Here is a 22,958-nt window from a genome sequence, read left to right on the forward strand (position 1 = left end):
CCTCCTCTGATTCTAAGGATCCTTAACTACTACTAACTAAGCACTGAAAGTGACAGGACAAAATAAGCAGAGATGAAGATCTAGAGGAAAAGAGCTCACAGCAAGCCACAGCTTGACATCAAGCCAAAGGAAAGAAAGTAACAGTGGGAAACCTGCATCTGACAACTGCAATTATTCTTACCCAGAGTGCCCATAGTTCAATGTTAATTAAGATTCATTAGAAGTCTACACACAAAATCTAGTCTATTTTAATGTGTAGAAGCTTCTATACCTTTCTCTCTCAATCCTGTCTTTCCAAACTTTGAAAAGTATAATTTTGTCCTCTCAGAAGAACTTTGGTTGACCACTCAGTATCTATTGATATTGTATTAAAAGACATGCTTAGGCAAGTCCAGCTTCATATGGAACATGCTAGCGGTAGGTCCTTTAAGACAAATCTTCATTTTAAGCCATTTCCTATCTTTTTTGTCTTTTCTTTTTGTAATTCTGCCCTTGAAAAAGCCTGATTATCAATCTTTGTATCCAGAGTTCTATTTACCTGCTGATATATATATGTATGTCACAACCCCTGGTATGCCCAAATATGGGAGGAAGTTCACTGCTTCCATTCTCTGTCCATCGGCTCGTCATAAGAGACCATCCAGACAGAAACCCAATATTTTTACTGTTGCCTTTGTGTTGTATTTGTGCTGATAAATAAATAAAGGGAGACTAGTATAGATCTTTTTCAAGCTATTTAGCTCTCATCAGCTAATCCCAGTAAGGGTATGGCTAGCTGATGAGAGCTAAATAGCTTGAAATAGATCTATACTAGTCTCTCTTTATTTATTTATCAGCACAAATACAACATGTATATGTATATGTATATGTATATGTATATGTATATGTATATGTATATGTATATGTATATGTATATGTATATGTATATGTATATGTATATGTATATGTATATGTATATGTTGTATTTGTGCTGATAAATAAATATCTTCCCATATTTGGGCATACCAGGGGTTGTAACACTTAATACATACATACATACATACATACATACATACATACATACATACATACATACATATTCTAGAAAAATGATCAGTGCATTTATGTATTTTTTTCAGAGATTGTGATTTGGTTCAGGGCTTTGGGTTACTGGTGAGGTTTGCTTCTTATGTGCATTTTGTTTAGTGTACACCATGGCTCAGCCAGAGATGTCTTTAGCTTCTTAGCTTGCATTGCTCATATACAGATATGAGCAGAAATGTACTCTTCATAAAATGCAAACACTGTTCCTTAATACAATTGGGGGGAAAAAGGAATTATATCAAGATTCAATTTAGTTTTAGAGAGCTGTGGCGAGGATAATAATGGTTTGTCCCATAATACTCCAAAAAAAGAAAAGGTCATAGAAGGATTAATTGAAGCCTCTTTTTGCAGCCATAAAAAGGCTAATATGTAAAAAAGACCTAAAGTTTGGAATCCATTTTGTTTTCTTTATAAGGTTTTCAGAAAAACACTTGTTAGCAAAAGTATCATCCAAGTGTTTTATCAGTTGCTATGGAGAAAATGGCACAATTTTGCTGCCCAAGTTAATTCAATAGCAGTAGTAGACTTATATACTGCTTCAGATCCTTGCATCCAAAATTGTAGTCGTATTATTTTCCATAGTTCTTTTGTTCTAGCCAAGTAAAGTGTATGCATTTTCCCTTTGCTCATCATCAGCTGACTTTTCAGTTATATTGTTATATGGTTTATATTTTGAAGTGGATTGATGTGTATGGATGTATGATTTGATTTGGAATTTGTTGTGATAGTTCTCAGGTGATAATGTTGTTCTATAATGTAATAACTTTTTTTTTAAAAAAATCAGTGTATAGATTTTAATATTTTTTTAAAAAAGTGTAACAATATCTGTTTAATGTTAGGTGTTCTGCCCATTATCCACAATTGCAATCCAAGATAAACTGACTTTGAATCTGAGATGGAAATATGCTCTAATGGCTTCTTGTGGGCCCAATATGCTTCTGAAATTGCATGACATTATCATGGTTTTAAAGTATCTTAGTCAAGAAAATTATCATTTAATTGCCCAAGGTATGCCAGGGAAGGGAGCAGTAATATAATCATTTCTTTATCTTAGAAACAAATGAAGACTTAATTAACTTTTAAGTAATACTAAACATTTTGATAGAAAACCTGTATGCATTAATTGCATATTGTTCATTCTGGTTGGCCAACAGTAATAGATAAATCAGTGAAATTATTAGTTCTTCATGCAGGATAAACAATCTAATATACTTTATGATGGATTTCAAAATATGGTGAGATAAATTGTTGAATGTGCATGCCTGTTATTCTGTGTGACCTCCTCCTCACAAAATCCTTTCTACCACACATTTGGAATTATTAACAAATGATGTATCTTTAATTTCTGTCTTGTTATTCACAAATCTCCTTAGTATTTATGTAGCTTTAACATAAGATTGAATCCTAATTAACAGGCAATCAAGCCAGCCATCTGGAAAATCAGTTCATACTCACCCAAGGGCCAACACAGATGTAATATAAGATACACAGAGAAATAATTATTTGATTGCATTAGGGAAAGAGGAAAGTTTTGTTATCAAAATTCTATCGACCAAAAATGTTCTTTTCCACACAGAGGTAGTGTTCATTGGTACTAACAATTCTTAATTCTGTATATTTACTAAACATCTTAAATGGCATAGAATTGAGACCACAAGAGATGAATAAATTGAAACTTAAAAAAAATATTTTAAAAGAAATAAGAGCAATACAAGACAGATTTCAATTTCAGCCAGCCAGTGAATAGAAAGGTTTTTTTTAATTGTATCACTGAAGAAGTCGACCAGCTCATCTCTCCAGGGGTAAACTAAGATGCAGCTACTGAAGACCCTACAGATGGGACTTGTCAATTATATAGTCAGTAGAGATGGGCTGAGACCATGGCCTTTTGAAGCTAATCAAAAGCTTGGACAGATTTATATCTGAAAAGACCATTTTAATTGAGACAACAGCCCTGTGGGAATCATCTCTTCTCTCTATGTTTCTTTTCTGTTCAGAATCAGAATTTCCCTTGGTACTATTAAAGCAGCAAACAAAGAACTATCAGAAGTCATTCTACATCTTTCCTGCATCATTATGTCTATTCTGTCAATAGTGTAGCTGCGCCGTTGAGCTCTGAAGAATATGACCATCTCCATTCTCTCCCAAGAGTCACCAATATTTATCAATGGGTCAGTTAATCTATTCTAATGTCTTAACCCTAATATTCGCAGAGCTGATAATCCTCTCCTTGTTGGGTTACTTCATGCTATAAATAACTGAACCTTAAATATTAAAAACTAGCAAAAATAACCCTTCTCTAGCATCTGCTTTCTAATATGCAGGGTATAGTCTAAAATAGTACAAGTTAAATCTTTAGCTGTTTCCCTTACAAAGCAAAGAAAGGCTGCAGTTGAGTAACATAATAACTATGGAAATCAGTTTCAAATTCACTGTCAAATATTTATTTTTGTTTATTATTTATTAATTAAATTATTTGCAACCCATCTCACCACAAGGCAACTCTTCATTGAGTTTTGGTGAGTCTGTACATCTCAGCCCAACCATAGAGTCATTATTGTGAAGCTAAAATGGAAACAGATAATTATAATGCCCTTTTGAACTTCTTAGAACTCTTTGAAAAAAAGAGCTTGAATTTAATGAATTCACAAGCAAGCTTGACTTTGGTTAATCTTGTTCTGGTATTCAGTTATTCATACATATATGAATATATGTAAAGGAAAAGAGAAACAATTTAACTCTATAGCCATTCATGCACTATGTCGGGAAGGGAAGGGGAAAGGACCCAATTTAATGTTTTAAGTCACTGAGAATAGAATATAGACTAACAGAATTGGAAGGGGCCTTGGAGGTCTTCTAGTCCAACCCCTTGCCTAGGCAGGAAACCCTACACACTTCAGAAAAATGGTTATCCAACATCTTCTTTAAAACTTCCAGTGTTGGAACATTCACCACTTCTGTAGGCAAGTTGTTCCACTGATTAATTGTTCTAACTGTCAGGAAATTTCTCCTCCTTTCTAAATTGCTTCTCTCCTTGATTAGTTTCCACCCATTGCTTCTTGTTCTACCCTCAAGTGCTTTGGAGAATAGTTTGACTCCCTCCTCTTTGTGCTGTAGAATATCTACAGCAACCTCCTTTTTTTAGACTTTTAGTCCCATCAGAGGAATACACATCTCACCCTCATCCATAGGTGAACTGTATAAATAATGAATATCAAAAGAGGCTTTTCAATGACTTGATTATCTTCTATTTTCTGCTTCATTCTCAGAAGCTTTGAAGCCTATTAATCAGACATTAATTAGAACATTTGAAGAAAATAATCATTTTAATTTTAGTATAATCTTTATCACAAATGAGGTTGGGAAGAGAAATTGCTTCTAACAAAGTTTCATTACAATACAAAATAAAGAACCATAAAAATATAACAATATAGTACCCAACCTACCCTCATGCCTTATATTACAATTATGTGTTAGCTATTATGTATTATCCATCCCTTTATATCTTTCAGATCAGACAAAGTTTCTTTCAATACTTTGATTGTTCAGTTCTCTTCTACTACTTCCTTTGTCCTTATATAATTTTGGAAAAACATTAAGATTGTACACCACATATATTTCTAAACTCATCATCCTTTTCCATTCTCATATCTGCACCTATATGATCATTACATTATATGGTATATAATTAGTTATATATCATTAAATCAAACATGGGGCTTCATTGACATGCATTTGTACATACAGTACATTTTCTTCCATGTTTCTCTTTCCCCAATACAGTTTAGTTTTATCCACCACTAACTAGTATGTAAAACTGCATAAAGTCTCATCCTAATTTATTAGCTCATACAGAAACATTATCTTCTATTGGAATCCACTATGCTTGGTGGATTCCTTATGCACCCCTATTTTGTGGCTTTGGAGAAATATAGAGTATGAAATGTTTGAATACTCAGATTTTGAGGTGAAATGTAAAATGAAATGTTCTGGCTATCCCAAACTACTCAGAGGCAAGCACTTTCAACCTTGAATGCTGGCTTTAACATAGTCTGGACCCCAAAAGCCATAACATCACCTGATCAGCCATACATTTTTAGATGTTCACTTGATGTGGTAAAATTTGGCTTGTCACTTGGTAGCAAATCTGGCTGCCAAAATAAATTGTTTTCTGAACACATTCCTTATTCATCTTTCGCTAATAAACTTTTTTCCAATGTTTTCCCAATATATTAATTTTTGCAATATAATTTTATTTTCTGTGAATGGCACTGCATAATTCAGCAAAGCCTTGAGTTGCCATTGGCGAATAGGTGGCAATATAAATTTAATAATAAATAAAAAATAAATAAAAGTCTGCAGTCCAAAGAACAACCACATTCTGATTCTATGTATCTAGGAAGCATAAAATAAGGATCAAAACTGTACAACATTTTAGAACAACAATAAATTGTTTTCTTCCCAATGATCTTCAGTTCAATCCCCAAGGAACTAGTTTCTTTCTTAAACTTTGCCTTAAAAGGCAAAATTCAGTTAGATGGACAGATAATATAATATAGGCAATTTTTGCTCTTCAGAATCCATCACCCAACTCACAAACTTTATGCATTCAAGGACTCTATCTTAGATGTACACCTTTCATTTTTATATGACCAGGAAAATTCCAAGATGAGGAGATACATTTAATTGGGAAGTTTATAAAACTTAGGCACAGAAAAGTTTCCATGGATATGCAAATATAAAAAAGAATGGTATGCAAGATTACAGTATGACTTTGTCATGATAGACTATGTGGTGAAAAATAAACCCATTTCTTTTTCTATGTATCTCTTAAATGCATTTGCAAGAAAGAATTTGGTCCCTTTATTTCCTTTAGTACCTTATAAGCAGCAAATACCACATGAGGATCAATAAGCTTGATGTTAACTTTTCATTGAACAATATAAAGTACCGTTTGCATAAAACTTGGTGTTACCTGAATAAAATGGACATTTTTAGGTGCTCAGCCTAATATTGTCATACATAGTTCTGTGAACAAATAATTAGCTTTGGTACAGCTAAAACAATTTGGTTGTGCCACTGCACACAAACATGGACTCTTGCAAATCTTTGGCAAGCAGAATTTGCAAGGTAGTTTTCTTTCAAATAAGAAACATCTTAACGTGTCCTTAGAATAGCTCTTGTTCCCTGACTTTTATTCAGTGGGATTAGTGAAGTGAGATTGTTTCCAAACTGGGGACAGTATCCAGTGCTCTGGGCTGGCCCACTTGCCCGCCCGAGCTCCTTACCAGTGTTTAAAGGTATTGTAACGTGTGGGTTGTGAGGGAAAGACACGCAGGAGCCATGGATGCAAGACAGATCTTTATTATGACAGAGATGACAGCGATTCAACTTTCCCTGAACGGTATTTATACTAGCACTCAGACCAACTGTCAAAATGACCAGCCAATCAGGTCGCAGCTGGTATTTGCATATTGAATATGCAACAAAAGGCTTCTGCGCTTCTGTGCAGGCACAGGGCATGTACAGTGCCTGCGCGATGCTCCACGGAGCGGCTGGAGAATCACGGAGGCACTAAGATGCAAGTGCACGCTGCGCGCGTCCATGAGGACGCTGCCGGCCCTGTTCCAACTGTATTGGTTGGAACAGGATTTGCAACCTACCACTGAATCAGAGTTACAGAAATGTAGAAGTTCGTTACTTCCCTCAAAGGCAGTTTTAAATTTTAAAAAATTAAAGCCTGCTCAAAGGAAAATAGAAGCAAATATATCTGCAAGAAGACTTTTTATTTTATATATTTTAAAGTATTCTTTTCTGATGTGCATTTGAAAGGGGCTAAAGGGAAAAACATACAGTAAACATTCCTTTTAAACATTGTCATATTAAAGGAAGAATAAACAGCATTTGAATCATGGAGTAGATTTTAAACAATTCCCTTTAAAAGCTAGCTAAATAAAAGGTGTTTAGATTATTAAAACAGTATAAACGTTCAGAATTAGATAAGATTTTCTGGGAGATAGGCTCTTGAGACACAACTCATATTCTGGCATTTTCCTGGTTTGGTCTTTTGGTTAAGTCACCAGGCTAGAAACCAGTGATGGAATTCAATTTTTTTTACCACCGGTTCTGTGGGCATGGCTTGGTTGGTGTGGCAGGGGAAGGATACTGTAAATCTCCATTCTCACCTCGCACCAGGGGAAGGTTACTACAAAATTCCCATTTCCTCCCAACCAGCTGGGACTCGGAAGGCAGAGAATAGATGGGGGCGGGGCCAGTCAGAGTTGTTATCTACCGGTTCTCCAAACTACTCAAAATTTCTGCTACCGATTCTCCAGAACTGGTCAGAACCTGCTGAATACCACCTCTGCCAGAAACCAGTATTCAGTGATTTCTAGTTCTACTTTAGGCATGAAAGATGACTGGCAATTCTGGCTGAATTACTCTCTTTCATCTCACAGGGTTGTTCTTGTGGAGAAAATAGAAGGATGAAGGACTATTAGGTATGTTCACCACATTGGGTTAACTATAAAAGTATTTAAGGGGATTTGTAAGAATAGAAAGCCATTCGTTCGAAATGGTATGGGTCTCCTGCTTGAGCAGGGTGTTGAACTAGCAGACATCCAAGGTCTTATTATTCTGTATTCTGTATTTTTTTAAAAATCTAATAGCTGCCCAGAATGACTTTATAGACAGCATAATGGCAGCATAGTAAGTAAGTAAGTAGGTAAGTAAGTAAGTAACAGCACAATGCCCCATACATGCATCTCAGAACAAAATCTGGTTATCATATTTTTTCTTTATTTACAATTGCTCATATACTGAACCCATATCATGTTTATTGATTCAAGAATATTATCACAGTGGCCAGCTGTTATGAAGTATAAGAAGCTGATTTCAGCTTTAGTAGCCTCTACAGAAATTTTTATACATCCAATGGTATATAAAATGAACAATTCCTGATTGGTTATTATCTTAACTAGACTGTTCTCAAAATGGATAAAACTTATGTTGTGCTTCCCCATTGAAAATGAAGTATGATATACCAAATCTTCAAAAAGGGCAGTAGGCAGAAGACATATTTGGGGATCTTTGGTAATTTCTGAGCCGCTGCTTCCTTGCAGATGTTTCATTACCCAGTGTGGGGTTTGCTTTGTGTTCATATGCAATAGCTTGCCCTACCACTATTGGTGGAGTGTTAGCGTATTATTTTCTGCTTGATTGTTTGTCTCGGAGTAATCCCTGCTTATATGAGAGTTGGTTGCTAGAGACAGTATGTTCTGGTCTTTTGCTTTTCTTAGCTTTTTTATTGTCTCTTTTGAATGGCTGGTAAATGTGATTTATCTCTGTGTCTGTTGATGACTGATTTTTTTGAATATCAAGTTTCCAGAAATTTCCTAGCATGTTTGATTTTAGCTTGGTACAGGATGCTCACAATTTCCAAGTTGAAACAATAGTTGAGTTTGTCCATATATTATGAGATGTGTTGTGAGCTCAAGAGTCTCTCGGGATAGGGCGGCATACAAATGCAATAATTTTTTTTTCAAGAATCAGGGACTCTGCAGTTTAACCCTAAGCTACATATATTCTTTTATATTAGAAACAATATTCTAATTCTATGTGCCACTCTATAACCTACATTTTTCTTCCAAATACCCATTCATAGATTTAACATATTAATTTATTAAATGCAGATATACTGTCATGAAGTTTTTATCTATTTAATATTCCTGGGGGAAAAGTTTATCCTTCCTGGCTTCTCCAAATACCAGAATAATATAAAACTGGGGTTTTTGTTTTGGTCTTAGTAAAGGGAGCCTAATTAGCAATCTAGAATGCCTGCAGTAAGAGTTGTTATTTTTTTAAAAAGGTGACACAAGTACTAGAAATTCTTCTTTACCATTTCTGAGCTTGATAGTTAATTGGATTATCCAGCAATCTTTACAACTAAATGGTATCCAGGAGTTTTAAGAAGAGATTTAAATTACTTGGCACCAATAGCACCCTCAGAAACAATCAAGATAATAGATGCCACCAATTTCCCTGTTATTGATTAAGTGTTTGGTTCCTATCCTTTGTTCAGACTATGCAACTAAAGCAGGATAGCACAGTTCCCCCCCCCCCCCCCCCACACACATTTAGCAATATAGATAGTTACAAATTTTTATCCTGTAACTTTTGCTGTGGTCTAGGAATTTCCAAATCTTGGATCTTTTCTGAGGAACAGTATTAATGAATGTAGAAATATTTTGTTTAGTCTGCATTTTTTTAAAAAAAAAAAACCTATCAGTCTAGTTTGTACTTTCTGGGCTATTATGTGGTATTATTTCTTATATAAACTTTTTCATTTTTCATATAAACAAACACAGTTGAGAATATATACTTGAAAATACTTATGAACATGCATGTTTCAGGAGAAAATGTGTGTGTGTTTGTGTTACATCAAAACATGCATGTGTTATCTAGGCTGGCATAAAATACAACCACTGACAAAGTACTTAATTAAAATTAATGTATTGCTTTTTCTGTTTTTGGCTTTGTTTAATGTTTTCCTCCTAGAGTATGTTTCCATACTTTTCTTTAGCCCTATAATATAATCGACTTGATTATTCGCCATGAGGTAAATACTTTATATAGGGAATGTGTTGTTAGCAATAGTATTCAATTCTATTCTGAGCAAGCTAAGAGGCCATTTCAAAGAATTATTACATATGCAGATTCAGCAAATGTAAAAAGGTTTCACATTTGATTTAATATTTTATAAAGTGAAAGGAAATGGAAGAAGGAAAAATCCAAGTCTAAACTGAAAATGATGTGGTCAGAATGATATAGCTTTGAAAATGGATGAGTTCAAAAAAATTGCAGTGAGGGATAGAAAAACAAGAACTGCATCATGAATTCTCCAACCCTATGAAACTCAGCCAACATAATTTTGTGGCAGATACTATAAAGCCCTCCATAAACATGAATGAGTGGTCCTTTGACTGCATCTGTGATTAAGACAATATTAAACAGAATTCACTGAGAAGCAGCTAGCTCTAAACAGTCGTACCTGACTCAGCTGAGTATTCTACCAATAAATAGGACGTTGTTTTATGGGATTAATAAAATTCAGAGAGCTAAATGGGGGGGAAAAACCTGCCTTGCTAGATGAAAATGCAATTTAATGATAGAATTATTAAAAATTCCAAGGTCTCATTAGGTTTATAATGAAATATGTTCAGAAGAAATCATACTCAGAGAAGACAATTTAGAGTGAATGATGTATACTCTTCCCATGTTTGCAAAGCTACAAATAGCATAGGAAAATATAAAGAATACCAAGAAAAACTTATGTAAAATTATGTTTTCTTTACTCCTTTTGAGACATAACTAGGAAACTCACCAATTATCTCCAAAATAAAATCATACCATAATCAAACTCAGTATGCAAATTCTGGTCAATAAGCCAACTAAATAAGTCATGGCCATAAATCATTTTTTAAAGAACTCATGATTGTTTTAAATCACAACAGAATTTTTTTAAAAAAACACTATGCTAGTTTGTAATAAAATATGTTCAAATATTATCTTGTGTGCATAAAAGTATCATTTCTTTACAAATATGAACATTTTGCAAACATTTGTTTTTTTGTTTTTTTGTTTTTTTGCTATTAATGAATGTATATCTTTTATAGCCAAAGGCCAAATATCTGGGTTTGGCTATAATAGATATTTCTTTCTTTCTTTCTTTCTTTCTTTCTTTCTTTCTTTCTTTCTTTCTTTCTTTCTTTCTTTCTTTCTTTCCTTTCTTCCTTCCTTCCTTCCCTCCCTCCCTCCTTCCTTCCTTCCTTCTCTCCCTCCCTCCCTCCTTCTTTAAATAGCAGGTATCAGTATCCTGCTAATCTTGGCAGATTTTGAAAAAAACTAATATTTGCATGTAGTTACTCCCTGGTTGTACTACTGTAAAATTCCGTGGCACCAGATTAGATTGGGTATTTGAAAAAACAACCCAGTCATGAAAGACAACTATTTCCATAAGGCTGCCAAGAAATCTTGGACTTGTGACCAGGAATTAAGCTCAGTTTGAGAGAGATCTTACCTTACCTCATGTTCTTTAAGCACATTTGGGTTAGAAAATTGCATCACAAGATTTCAAGAAGTACTAAGTAAGATTCCTGTACAAATCCACTCTGACCTTTGAGAAAGAGTGAATGAGCATGTGGTAATACTGTATGTGTACAAGATCAGATTTCTGATGTTGGAAGAGTTCCATAAAACTGAAGCACGTTATGGATAGCTTCATAATTGGCATGCAATGCAAGTACTGTCATTATAGTATTTCATAACAAATAATGTTTTGCTGCTGATAACTAAGCTAGAAAGTCTGCATTTCCCTGTGATACATAATTTAAATGATATGTTTCTCCCAAATGGATAATATGTCTTTTGGGAGGGCTATTAATTTAGAACATCATTCTATTTATAATCAATCGGCAAAATGAATTACATGCATACAGTATATATTGCCACACCATCAGTTTTGTGAGTTTTGAATGTGGACTTACTAAATAATGACTTTCTTTTTTCTCTTTTTTAATGCAGTATAATATTATTCCAGCTCTCATTTTTGGCTAGCTTTTTTCTCCCTAGAAAAATGGCATTTTTGAAAGGCATTCAACAGAAACTTTGAAAACTTCATATGTTTATGGTCTAATTACACACTAACATACTCTGTCCACTGTTGAAATATATATGTTATAACATCTAATTTATGGCAAATGTTGAATTTCATCTGTCATACACAGTTTGTGAATACCAAGAGATAGGCAGATACACACCAACAGAGCTGCAATTACATACCCTGTAACTAAATAAGCACATATATTTATCAATCAGTGGTGCGTTCCGGATCCCATTGCAACCGGTTTTCTCAGTCTTTTTCTCTTTTACATACAAATATATTTGTGCAACTGAGGTATAGGCATACCTCATAAGCATAAACAATAAATATGCAGAGAAACCAAGCAATCTAAAAGTCTTTCATGCTTGCACAATTGTTTATCAATAAATATATTACTAAGGAAGCAGTGTTGAAAATTGTCCCATGATTTTCTTTTGCTATATCTCTTGACATTTTATATAGAAATTATATTCAACAGAGAAATTTCAATAAGCAAACTTTTCAGTACATTAAAAAAGATGGACATTCTTGTCAAGAAACTAACTTTTCCTGAATAATATCCAGTAAAAACTGTACCCAATTAATTCCATGGAGCTAGAGAATCAGTGCTTATTGTAGATTTTCTGGCAGAGAAAAATTTTAAAATAGCACTTGACAACTTCAGTACAACTATGCATATTAAAATTCTCTACACTTCATTGATTCTAAACATTTTCACATCACTCCTTGATTAATGGTTAGCAATGATATGCTATAAAGAACTCAAGAAGTGACAGGCTATAGAGAAAGAATTCATGCACCAAATTTTCTAAAAATGTACCTTTGATTACTTCACCCTTGTCTTGTTTATTTCAGTTATTAGGTGGCATAGCCTAATTTAAATGATTAAACAATTTGATATTAAACAATAATATGATAGGTTGAGTTTGCTTTTTTCTGATTGAACTTTTCAATTTCTTTCTGATTTGGTTTAAAACAACTATGTATAAAGCCAGGTATTGGCAATTTCAGTGTAAGAACTGCCCTTGGCTAAATTTAAGTTTCTTGGCACAGATGTTTTAGTAAGAGTTATCTTTTCCTTCACTTGGCCAGCTGCCTGGGGTAGAAAGATAAAATGTGTGTATGTGTGAGTGAGAAGATCACAAAGAGAATCAGGCTAATAGGAAGAGAGAAAAAGGTTCTTTCAGAAAGTGAATATATGTATGTGGCTTCTGGTCACATTGTCTTCTTGCTTCAAACCATCTAAAACGGGGTGCCCAAAATTCTTCAATTCACAGATCCCTTCATGAAATTTCCAATTGTTTATCAATTCCCAACATTTATTATATGAAAATAATGTAATAAATATTTTATTTATTAAATTAGTTAATTACATAAACTATTTCTTCAACAAGAAATACTATAGATGACAATAACACTGTAATAGTGTTTGGACTAGACAAAGGTGCCACCCTAACCATCAACAGGGTACAAATAGTGAAAACTGAAGAAATTCCAAAATGCCTTTTGGAAATAAAATCAAGAGTCTGGATGAAGAAGACCACTACAAATACCTGGGCATTCTTCAAGCTGACAACATAAAGCACACTGAAGTCAAGAAGAAGGTTAGAAATAAGAGTGAAGAAGATTGTAAAATCCAAATTCAGTGAAGGCAATACTATCAAGGCAATTAACACTTGGGCAATTTCAGTCATTAGATACACAGCTGGAATAGTGGACTATTAAGAAAAAACTAAAGGGTCTGATAGGAACTAAGGAAAAAACTATTAGGTCTGATAGAAAAACCAGAAAAGAAGAACTGAAAGATCTGATACGAAAACTAGAAAAATAATGACAGCAAATCAAGCCCTTGAGCCATGTAGTAATGTTAAAAGACTCTGTAAAAAGGAAAAAAATAAGTCACTGTGGAATATTGCAAGTATACGAGGCAACTGAAGAAGCAAAAAAAGGGCATTGGGTGAATATTGAAGAACAGTGAAGAAGACACACTGAAACTCCTATACCACACTTATTGAGACCCGGAGAGACCAAATTGGCTTACAAGAAACATCAAATGAAGAAAAGACAAGAGACATGGCAAAGTAAAGTATCATATGGTCTATAGATTAAAAAAAAGCAGGGAAAGCACATAACCATAAAAACTGGCAATAAAAACAGAAAAATTGAAGAATGACACAAATGGGTTAATTCTGGGTGCATAAGACTGAGTCTTAAGAACAAAAGCATCCAGAACTGAGAACCAAGCAATACATCCTGTCATTGCAAAGAAGCTGTAGAAAAAGTGATCCATCTAGTTAGCTGCTGCAAGAAGATTGCGCAAACTGACTATAAACAATGGCATGACAAAGTAGCAAAAATGGTGCATGGAAGATCTGAAAGAAATACCATTTGCCAGCAAACAAGAACTGATGAGACCAGAAAATAGTGAAAGTCATAGAAAATGAAGAAGATAAAGTGCTCTGGAAAGTACCAATGGTAATCGGCACTGTGGGTGCAAATAGCAGTAATAGCAATAGCAGTAGACTTATATACCGCTTCATAGGCCTTTCAGGCCTCTCTAAGCGGTTTACAGAGAGTCAGCATATTGCCCCCAACAATCTGGGTCCTCATTTTACCCACCTCGGAAGGATGGAAGGCTGAGTCAACCCTGAGCCGGTGAGATTTGAACCGCTGACCTGCTGATCTAGCAGTAGCCTGCAGTGCTGCATTTTAACCACTGCGCCACCTTGGCAAACCCCGAACATATGGAGCACCACTTGAATACTATTAGCATTAACAAAAATCACCACCAGTCAATTGCAAGAGGCAGCTTACTTGAAACAGCTAACACCTTCTGACATACTTTTAACACCAGCAAACAATATCTGCCTATCCCAGATCCTTAGGAAGGACTCGAGAGGTTGATAAAAATGCCAAATCCAGTCTAAACAACTAGCTGACTATGTGAACAACCATAGCAATGTGTGTACACTGGGATGGCAGGGGTATCAAACTCACTTTCATTGAGGGCTGCATCAGGGTTGTGTTTGACCTTGGGCGGCCAGGGGGGCCATAGCTAGGGTCAGTGTGGCCAGCTCAATGTCACTCATATTGGGGGCGCCTATAGTGGCTCAAGCGCTCTGCCAATGAAAATGGGCTCCTAAGCTCTGTTTTCAGCTGCAAAGACCTCCTGCAACCATTTCCACTGGCAGAGGTCTCATGGGCCAGTCCTTCGCTGTTTCCAGGTCAACCTGCGGGCCAGATCTAAGCATCCTGTGGGCCAGATTCATTTGGAGTTTGACACCTCTGGCATAGATTGTATATGAATGGGGTTGGAGATGAGGGAGAACTCCTGGCACTGATAATTAATGCTGATATACCACAGGAACTTGTTTCTTCACTTTCTCCTGATTGGGTGATTGGGCTGGGATCCATAAGGCAGTATATACATGGCCATGAACAGGGAATGAGAGAAGGCTTGGAAATGATGGGAGTAGGCAATAAAATTCCAATAATGATAGGTAGAGAAAAATACAACATTGAGAGTTGAAAAACAGACTGCACTATGGCATATTCTAGTTTCCCAGACTCAACTCCAGGTCCCGATTGGCACAACTATTTGTTAATTTTCGTTTTTAATCACACAGTAAAACATACTGTGAATGTTCCAAATGCTTTCGAACTGTAAAGCATGTACACAACCAGATTGTGTAAGGATATAATTGCAACAAACCAACCAACAAGTAACTCTGCATAATCTGTAAAGTGTGAGTAATAGAAAAAGTTGTGAATTGAAAGTTGAAATCCAAGCCATCTAGTAGATATTAAGGCACAGAGCCTGTGACTACATGGATATATATCTTGGGAAGGAAATGAATTGCAATCCATAGAGATGGTTTAGTCTTGATCAGTTTGTCCATATTATATACTCATCTTTTAAAACTGCTAATTGATAAAATGATTTGCCTGCTAAACTCTTGTATATTCAGATTGTTCAAATTTTCACCACCAAAATTAGCACCTATTTTTTTCTATAAAGGAAGAATACTAATAAACCTATCTGATATTCTTGTATAAATAATGATCCTTACTAGGATCCTAGTGTTATCACTGCTATTAACATTTATACCTACTTTTGCTTATATAAGCATTCCCATTATCCTACAACAATACAATTAAATATAAAACAAGCTTCCCAACAAAACTATCTTATGTTCCAAATATATCAACTTTCCATGACTGCAAAATGTTCCTTTGGAATCAGTCTTTTCCTAATGTTGAATTATGTATGCATCTCATCTGCTCTTGGGTTACAAGCTTAAAAGAAGAGAAAACCTTTTTATTTAATACTGATTTACAGAAGTCAACTATGTGTTTCTGTACTTCACCATCTGTATTATAAGAACTGTAAAATTAAAGAAATGAATACCTTTAGAAGCCTACAAGCCAACTGATCTCACTCTCTGTGCTTTTCAGAACTTTTCAATGATATTTGTGAAATAGATGCATATGAAATTCTGAACTAGGAAAAAAATGCTGTATTTCATCATTGGAAAAAAGAAAGAAGCCACACTTTGAAATGAAAGTTTATAAACTGGATTGGATCCATATTGTTCATTTTTTCTTCTTTATCACTCTAACAAATATGTTTGAACAAATGCATCAACACTCATATGAGAAATGTAAAGCAACTTTCCCAGAATCATGGTTTCCAGTGTGCTGACTATAAGTCTAATTCTGTCTGAACAATTGACAGAAGATGACGGTATAGAATTGGCAGCCACATGACCATTAAGCTTCATGGTTGATTAGTTTGTTAACTGGTTTTTTTAAAAAAACATCTTGTTGGAGACACTAGCCTGTATTACAGCTTACTCTTTTGAACTAAAATCTTTCATTTTTTAAAATGGTAATTGTAGCAAAACAGACGTTGGAACCTACCTTTCGGGAATGGATTTCTTTCACGTACAATGGAAGTAGAAATTCAGATATCCCTTCAAGTCGAATTCCTTTTTTGGTGACTCTGAGATTTCCCATTCCATCCTGGAAATGATAATACACAAATGTGTCTATTCATGGGTTATTTGGGAAGCTAGAAACTAGAAACAGCGCACTATTTTCTCCCATTAAAGTTTAAAGGATCATTTTAAAAAATAGTGTTTATATTTAGGAGAAATAAAAACTGCTGTTTAATAACACAATATGCATACTGTACAATATTTACTGTTTGGTCCATTGAGCATAATTAAAAATCATTCAGTAGATACATTTGGGGGTATAATTTAAAGAACTCGTGTTGCTATGTTTTTATCTCAACATAGAGGTAACTTGTATGGGTCTATATGTATTATCCATCTTTAGCTTGAAAGTCAATATTGAAAACTATAAAAAAAGGAAGGGGAAGATGGGCCATATGTAAAACTCACCAGGCCTTAATACAACCTCTCAGATGGATTCCCCATTGACACTGGATCATCTTTTGCTCTTGTAATGATTTGGAGGAAGGTAAAAAAATCAGGGACTGAGACCCCTGCCTTCTAGTTCACTATGAAGTATATATTTCTCTGTGTTCAGTGGACTTGTCTTCCTTCTCATTTCAAATATGGATGGAACACTTTTACTAATTCCTATCAGAAGAACTGCATTTTTTTCTCTATCCCTTCATTCTTTCACAAATAGGTTGGAATAAAAATGATTGGAGAAAGAAAATGGCCAGAGTTAGAACCTGGGAAGCTATCATCTGGCCAAACTCCTCCTTACCCTGCTTTTCAAATATATAACTGAGAAAAGGAGAAAGAAGTTGCTACTACTTGCACTGTTATTGCTAAAGTGGCAGATTATTTGTAAGCAGCAATAGAGAAAGAGATCGCATAACATAGGGACAATGGTTCTTCCATCTTTTGCTTCCTCTTCCCTTGTATGCATCTCTTCTTCTATAACTCCACATCTCTGGGGCAACAAGTTGGACAAGGGGGATCCAAAAATGGTGGCCAAAGGAAACATCTTCTCAGCCTGTATTCTGTTACCAAGGTAATATAACAAGACTATGTTGGCAAGCATGATGTCTGTTTTTTTTAATTAGAATGATGAAAAACAATAATAAGTCTTATGCAGACTTGGACAGGACTAGAGGAATTAAATTCAAAAACTGAGAAGAGGTGAAATTCAGATTTCTTTCCCTCTGCCATTGACATTGTTGAGATTTCTTTCTGGATAACATTTCAAGGTATTTCTTCTACATTCTTTGTCTTATAACTGGATAAAGCATCACTAGAATACTGACATTTATACATATTGCATGATTGCTGTACAAACTATAAGTCAGTTTCATGAACAGCACCAAAAAAATGCAAAACCAGATTCAGTGTCCTCCTTCAAAACAGTAGAAGCATGGGCCCTACTTACTCTTTTCCATCAGAAACATCAATCAACATTATCAATCAATCAACATCACTCAATCAATTATTCTGGCCTCTGCCTAATAACAACAATTTATTAATATGATTCATATTATAATAACAAAACAAGAGATATAGGTTTAATGCAAATACAACAATGAGAGAGAACATCCCTCATTTATATGTCCCCAGCCTTTTTGTTCCATTGTGTGGCTTCATAAGCCCTATCAGGCTGCCAGACAGATTGGCATTTGCCACACGATTATGTTTTTCATCTCCAAATGGAAGTGGACCTAAGATTTATGCAGAACACCTCAGATTTTTTTTTAGCAAAAGTATCTATAAGGGTATTACAACTGTTACTGTAGAAGAGGAAGTACAGAAAGACATAGTCAAATGTTTCTGCCTCACTTGTCTCACATGACAGAGTTTTTCACTAAGAACAGTGTGCTTATATCTATTCCAGGAATCTTTGAATAAAGGATGTTAAAACATGCCACTCTTTGTAGTAGTGTGAATTCTCATAGTTCACGTTGTAAACAGAAGAGTTGAGACCAGTTCACCCGAACTGGTAGTGGAAATCGCATGTAGGCCTGCGATTGTAAAAGATTGAAGATTGTAAAATTGGATCAGTCACTTTATGACCATCTTAAATTATGATGATAACATTCAGGCTACATTAAAGTACTACCTGTAAACTTCTAAAATTAATTCATACTATTATATTTCGAATTTTGTTTTAAATTACTCAGCCTTGCCTAAAATTCACAAATTCTTTTATGGTCTCCTAGCTAACCATACCCAAAAAAGCCAAACTCTGCTTAATTTTGAAGTCTATACAGATTAGGCCAGGGGATAACAGATGAGAGTATTTAGCTATTCTTACCTGATCAACAAAAAGCTACAGTGGTTCAATAGAATTTCTTTTTGTGTTAAGTCACAAAGAAAATTCAATAGAAATGTAAATATAAATTCTATAAATTGTAATGATAAAAAATGATGACTTTTATTAATTGTCAAGCAAGAGGCACTGAAAACCTGAATGGCTTCCTCTAACAACTGAATAGACTATCCCAAACATGGGCTTTCAGAATGGGAGCACTAGAGAGGGCAAGCAAAATTGGTCCTAGTAGCAGGGGTCATTCCACAGATGATCAGGGAAAGTGTAACCAGTAAACAAAATATCTATTATTGCAGTCAGACAGCACAAGCCAACACAATGTTTCCTGAAACAAATGTAAGATGACACCCCACATATTAAAGCCAACTGAATCATATTTCAGTATTGACTGCAAGACAGCATCTTCTGCAAAATAGGTTTAGGGCTTGTAGTTGGCTATATCATTTCAATTTCAAGTCTGGTTTAGAAAGTCTGGTATTTTAGATAGTCTTTATTGAGACTTAGATTGTTTATTACATCCTCCATTTCAGACATTAAGATCTATGAGAAAACTTTTTTCTCTCTCATAAAAAAAAAATGGCCTAGGGAAAGCAACAGAATGAAAAATGATGAGGTTCATGAGGATTCAATTACATTACTTCTGCTAATACCAAAGAACCTTTAAAGCTTTTGGGTTGAAAAAAATGGGAACAAACATTTCTAAAGACTTGCTAAAAAGATTTAATATAATAGAAATCACATGCAAAACAAAGACCAGAAAAAGTAAATAAGATTGGAAGACAACCAGCTTAATTCTGGGTTTATTTCTTCCAGCAACACGGAAATAGAAAGTCCTAAGAATACTCCATTTCCTTTATTCAATAAAGGAAACTGAATAAAGTAGCATTTTATGGTTACCGTTACCAGAGCAGAGAGATAAGCTAAATGAACACACAAGAGCAAACTTATCTCATGTGAATAATTAAATGATCTTGAGAAGATCATGAGAACAAGTAAGACATGAAAAGAATAGCATTCTGATGTTCATACAACTTATATTCATGCATATTTCACAAAATTCATATGGGTAAAAGGTAAAGCGTACAAGTCTTGTCATTCAAAACATTTTCACTATTCCAATAGTGAAATGGCAGTTGTGGTTTGGAGGGCCTCTCTATAGTTTCATTTTGTGCACTAGTTATGCCCTTTCCTAGTTTAACAGGCCGTGTTTGCAGTCACTCATGCCCTTAGCGTTTGGCATGCAGGCTGCAGGTGGCGCACAGAGCCATATTTGCTGGCACACCAGCCATCATTTCTGGTGTGCATGTGCGTGCTGGCCAGCTGATTTTCGGCCTTCCCAAAGGCTGGAGAGGCCGTTTTCACCCTCCCCAGGCTCCAGGAAAGCCTCCGGAGGCTGGAGAGGGCAAAAAACAGGCCCAATGGACCAACAGGAAGTTCTGAAAAAATCCATTTCCAGCTTCAGGAAGGTTTCTGGAGCCTGGGGAGGGGTTGTGTGCACATGTACATGGGGGGTCACATGCGCATGCACAAGCAAGCAGGGAGGATTGAATTGGTGTGGGCACACGTGCATGGGCAATAGCATGTGCACACACAACTGTGGCACACCTTAGGAAAAAGGTGCTTCCTAGAGAGTGTAACAAGCTCAAAGCTATCCATTTAATGCTTAAGTTGGGACTAGAAATACAACTGGTTTCTAGCCTGATGACTTAAACCTTAGCTTTCCTGATATATCTGCATCCAGAATTTGTGTTCAGCATAATCAGTGTTCATAATGAAACAGACTTCTGAAATGAGTTTGGAATACTATTTTAAGAGCCAAATTGGATAATGTTAAGATATGCTAATTTACATAGGTTTATTATATACAGTATTGTGAATACTTTATATAATAAACCTATATAAATTAGTATAGATACTGAATGATCAAGAATGATCTTGTAGGCTATAATCAAGGAGGCTTACCTTGAAATTTTCTATGTGAAGATATTCTACTTGATTATAAAGTGATATCTTATATTTCAATTTTAGATGTGCATGCAAATATGTACTATATTTTTGTTACATATATACTCCGTAAATGGAGAATCTACTGATATCTATTAAGATGGACTTAGTTTACTTAGAGAAATATATCTATGATTTCCAGCTTTCTAGTTGGATAATAAAGTAAAATGATAAGAATATCAGTAATTATAGGTAATCTATCCTACACCTTATTTTTGTTAGGAAAAATAAAGAATCTTGATAGTTATGTCACTATTAATTGCACAATTAACCAATGGCAAAATTGTTGTTTGATAGTTGTAGATGCAATAATTGTGTTGACTTTCTAAATCAATATTGTAAAATTATTTGATACTACTGCTGGATAATTTGAATTATTACATTCATGTTGATGTAATTGCAATGCCTTTGGAAATTATTTTTCATGTATTACCTAGAATTGGATGAAAGCTGCTCTCCTAACTTCATGATTCATTTCAAAAGACAAAAAATGGCTTGGAGTTCTTGTGGTGTCAGTTTTTAAAATGTTATATTGTCACAAACAGATGGGAAAAACATCTACTGTGCAGTAGGAAATTGTTTTACACCGATGTAAAACATGAAATACAAAATATCAAAAATGTTATGGCAATTGTGAAACCTGTATATTAAACTACCATATTCTAGAAGAAAAGATATATATATTCATTCATACATGAAGATCATAAACTATGACAAGTTATATGCAGGCTCAAAATCTGGATTATATCTTGAGTATATAGTTTCTTTATCAGTGATTGCATATCGGAATGATTGTTTAAAACAGATTTTGAATTAAAAATGGTTTTATCAGTCTGTTCCCAATCTATGCATATTTTCTTCAAATAACCCATTAGTCCTATTTTATACATCAGTTTCATCTTATTTATCAGCATATCAGTTTCTTTTGAGAACATTTTTGCTCTCTTTCTGCATGTAAGATTACAAATACATTTTAGGATGCATGCATTAGTCTCAGAACTGCAAACCAAGGTGTTCCCTTTAGAAAAGCAGAGTCAGTGGAATCTTTGCGCATCTGTTATTTGAACTACATAGTAGACCTGTCGCCTACTAAAATAATGCCTTCAGTTGTGAGGTTGTAATAATTTAAATGTTGCTGATTGTTTCATAATGCACACATCAGCCTTCATTTACTGTGTGGTCTACAATGGTGTAGAAAGGAAAGGAGAAAAACAAAGTTATTCGGTTCAGTGCAATATTGAAGCATTGCAAGTTTTCCTTTAATTCCTGACCATGCATGCCAATCTCAGATCTCTCTCTCTCTCTCTCTCTCTCTCTCTCTCTCTCTCTCTCTCTCTCTCTCTCTCTCTCTCTCTCTCTCTCTCAATCTCTCTCTCCCTCTCCCTCTCCTGCTGTCTCTCTCTCTCTCAATCTCTCTCTGCTACTCTCTCTTGTAAAGATCAATCTTGGAGTGCACTATGAAACCTTTCCTGTTTAAAATATCTTAATCTGAAATTTACAGGACTGGCAGAACAATATTAGCATGTTTGTAATTATAAAAGATATTCTTCTATATGACACCTCAAATTTGTGGAACCTTCTACAATTGAAGCTGCTTATCATCACCCTCATGAATGAGAGCTTCTGCTCTAAGGGAAAGTCAAATCTGATATGAGCCTGCAAAGAGAACCAGCTACCAGTCCTGATGCAGAAGATCCAGTGACAGATGGGTTGTATTCTCTGCTCTGCCTCTCCTTCTCCACCCCCTGGAAGCAAGTTTTGTCTGTTTAGAAGACAGTTACCACCTGGTTTTTGAGCAAGGCTTTTAGAATGGTAGAGTAAGAGCTGCTAGAAATTAGGGTGGATTTATGTTGCTTGATATTTGAAACTGAATAAGATGTTCTTATATGGTGCTTAGAGTGACGAGCCTGAAATGGTATTTAACAAACTAACA

General features: G+C 35.0%; 1 protein-coding gene across 3 annotated transcripts in view; it reads right to left on the reverse strand.

Annotated features, from left to right (window-relative positions):
- Nucleotides 1-22,958, reverse strand: part of SGCZ (sarcoglycan zeta) — a 228,971-nt gene that overhangs the window by 130,919 nt on the left and 75,094 nt on the right. For 2 of the 3 annotated variants that reach the window (XM_032224358.1, XM_032224356.1), the window contains exon 2: nucleotides 16,664-16,765. The exons of the other annotated variant lie outside the window; for it this stretch is intronic. In XM_032224358.1, coding sequence (XP_032080249.1) covers nucleotides 16,664-16,765 — 102 coding nt within the window. The remainder of the gene's footprint in view (nucleotides 1-16,663; nucleotides 16,766-22,958) is intronic. 3 annotated transcript variants of the gene reach the window in all.

Source organism: Thamnophis elegans, chromosome 9 (genome assembly GCF_009769535.1).
Source record: "Thamnophis elegans isolate rThaEle1 chromosome 9, rThaEle1.pri, whole genome shotgun sequence".
Classification (NCBI taxonomy): domain Eukaryota; kingdom Metazoa; phylum Chordata; class Lepidosauria; order Squamata; family Colubridae; genus Thamnophis; species Thamnophis elegans.